The sequence below is a fragment of the Mesitornis unicolor genome, unplaced genomic scaffold (genome assembly GCF_000695765.1).
Source record: "Mesitornis unicolor isolate BGI_N332 unplaced genomic scaffold, ASM69576v1 scaffold40787, whole genome shotgun sequence".
Lineage (NCBI taxonomy): Eukaryota > Metazoa > Chordata > Aves > Mesitornithiformes > Mesitornithidae > Mesitornis > Mesitornis unicolor.
This window is the reverse complement of record NW_010196584.1, coordinates 1,497-1,994: the sequence shown is the minus strand read 5'-3', so window position 1 is coordinate 1,994 and position 498 is coordinate 1,497. Positions and strand designations below refer to the sequence as shown.

The 498-nt window shown below is 62.9% G+C and overlaps 1 protein-coding gene across 1 annotated transcript in view; it reads right to left on the bottom strand.

Annotated features, from left to right (window-relative positions):
• The window catches only part of LOC104543832 (indian hedgehog protein-like), a gene marked incomplete at both ends in the record, with an annotated part of 994 nt that extends 929 nt beyond the window's left edge, over positions 1–65 (bottom strand). Inside the window, one exon of the mRNA XM_010188528.1 lies at positions 1–65. Within this exon, the coding sequence (XP_010186830.1) occupies positions 1–65 (65 nt within the window).
• Between the last annotated feature and the right edge of the window lie 433 nt (positions 66–498).

Sequence of the window (498 nt, the reverse complement as noted above, 5' to 3'; positions counted from 1 at the left end):
GTCCTCCAGCGTTACCAGCGCCCACCCGGGGAAGCAGCCCCCTGTCTTCGCAGCTGCCGAGTGCTCTGCGCAGGAAGAGAGAGGACAGGAGGGTTACCCATCTGCCAAACCCCCAGCATCACCCCTCTGCAATGCACAGAGACACCCTGGGGCTGCTTGGCTTTGCCACCCAGGGATAATCCTGTCCTAGGGGGTGCCCTACATGCTCCCAGCCACCAATCCAGCCTCCCTGGGTGCCTGCTCCCCCAGCCACTGTGTCACTGGGGGTGAAGCCTGGGGGCTCAACCCATGCATAGCAGCACCTGCTCCCCGCTGTGGTGCCAGAGTGCTGGGACTGTTCTGCAGAGCCAGGTCTCGAAACCCACGTGGCAGGGAAAGCAGGGCACAGCCACAGCCCCGAACATGTAAGTGCCAGGGGGTACCCGAAGCTTGAAAGAAGAAAGGTAGAGCCCTGAGCCTGGTCACACGCTGCATGCCCACAGCATCCCTGCAGTGCTG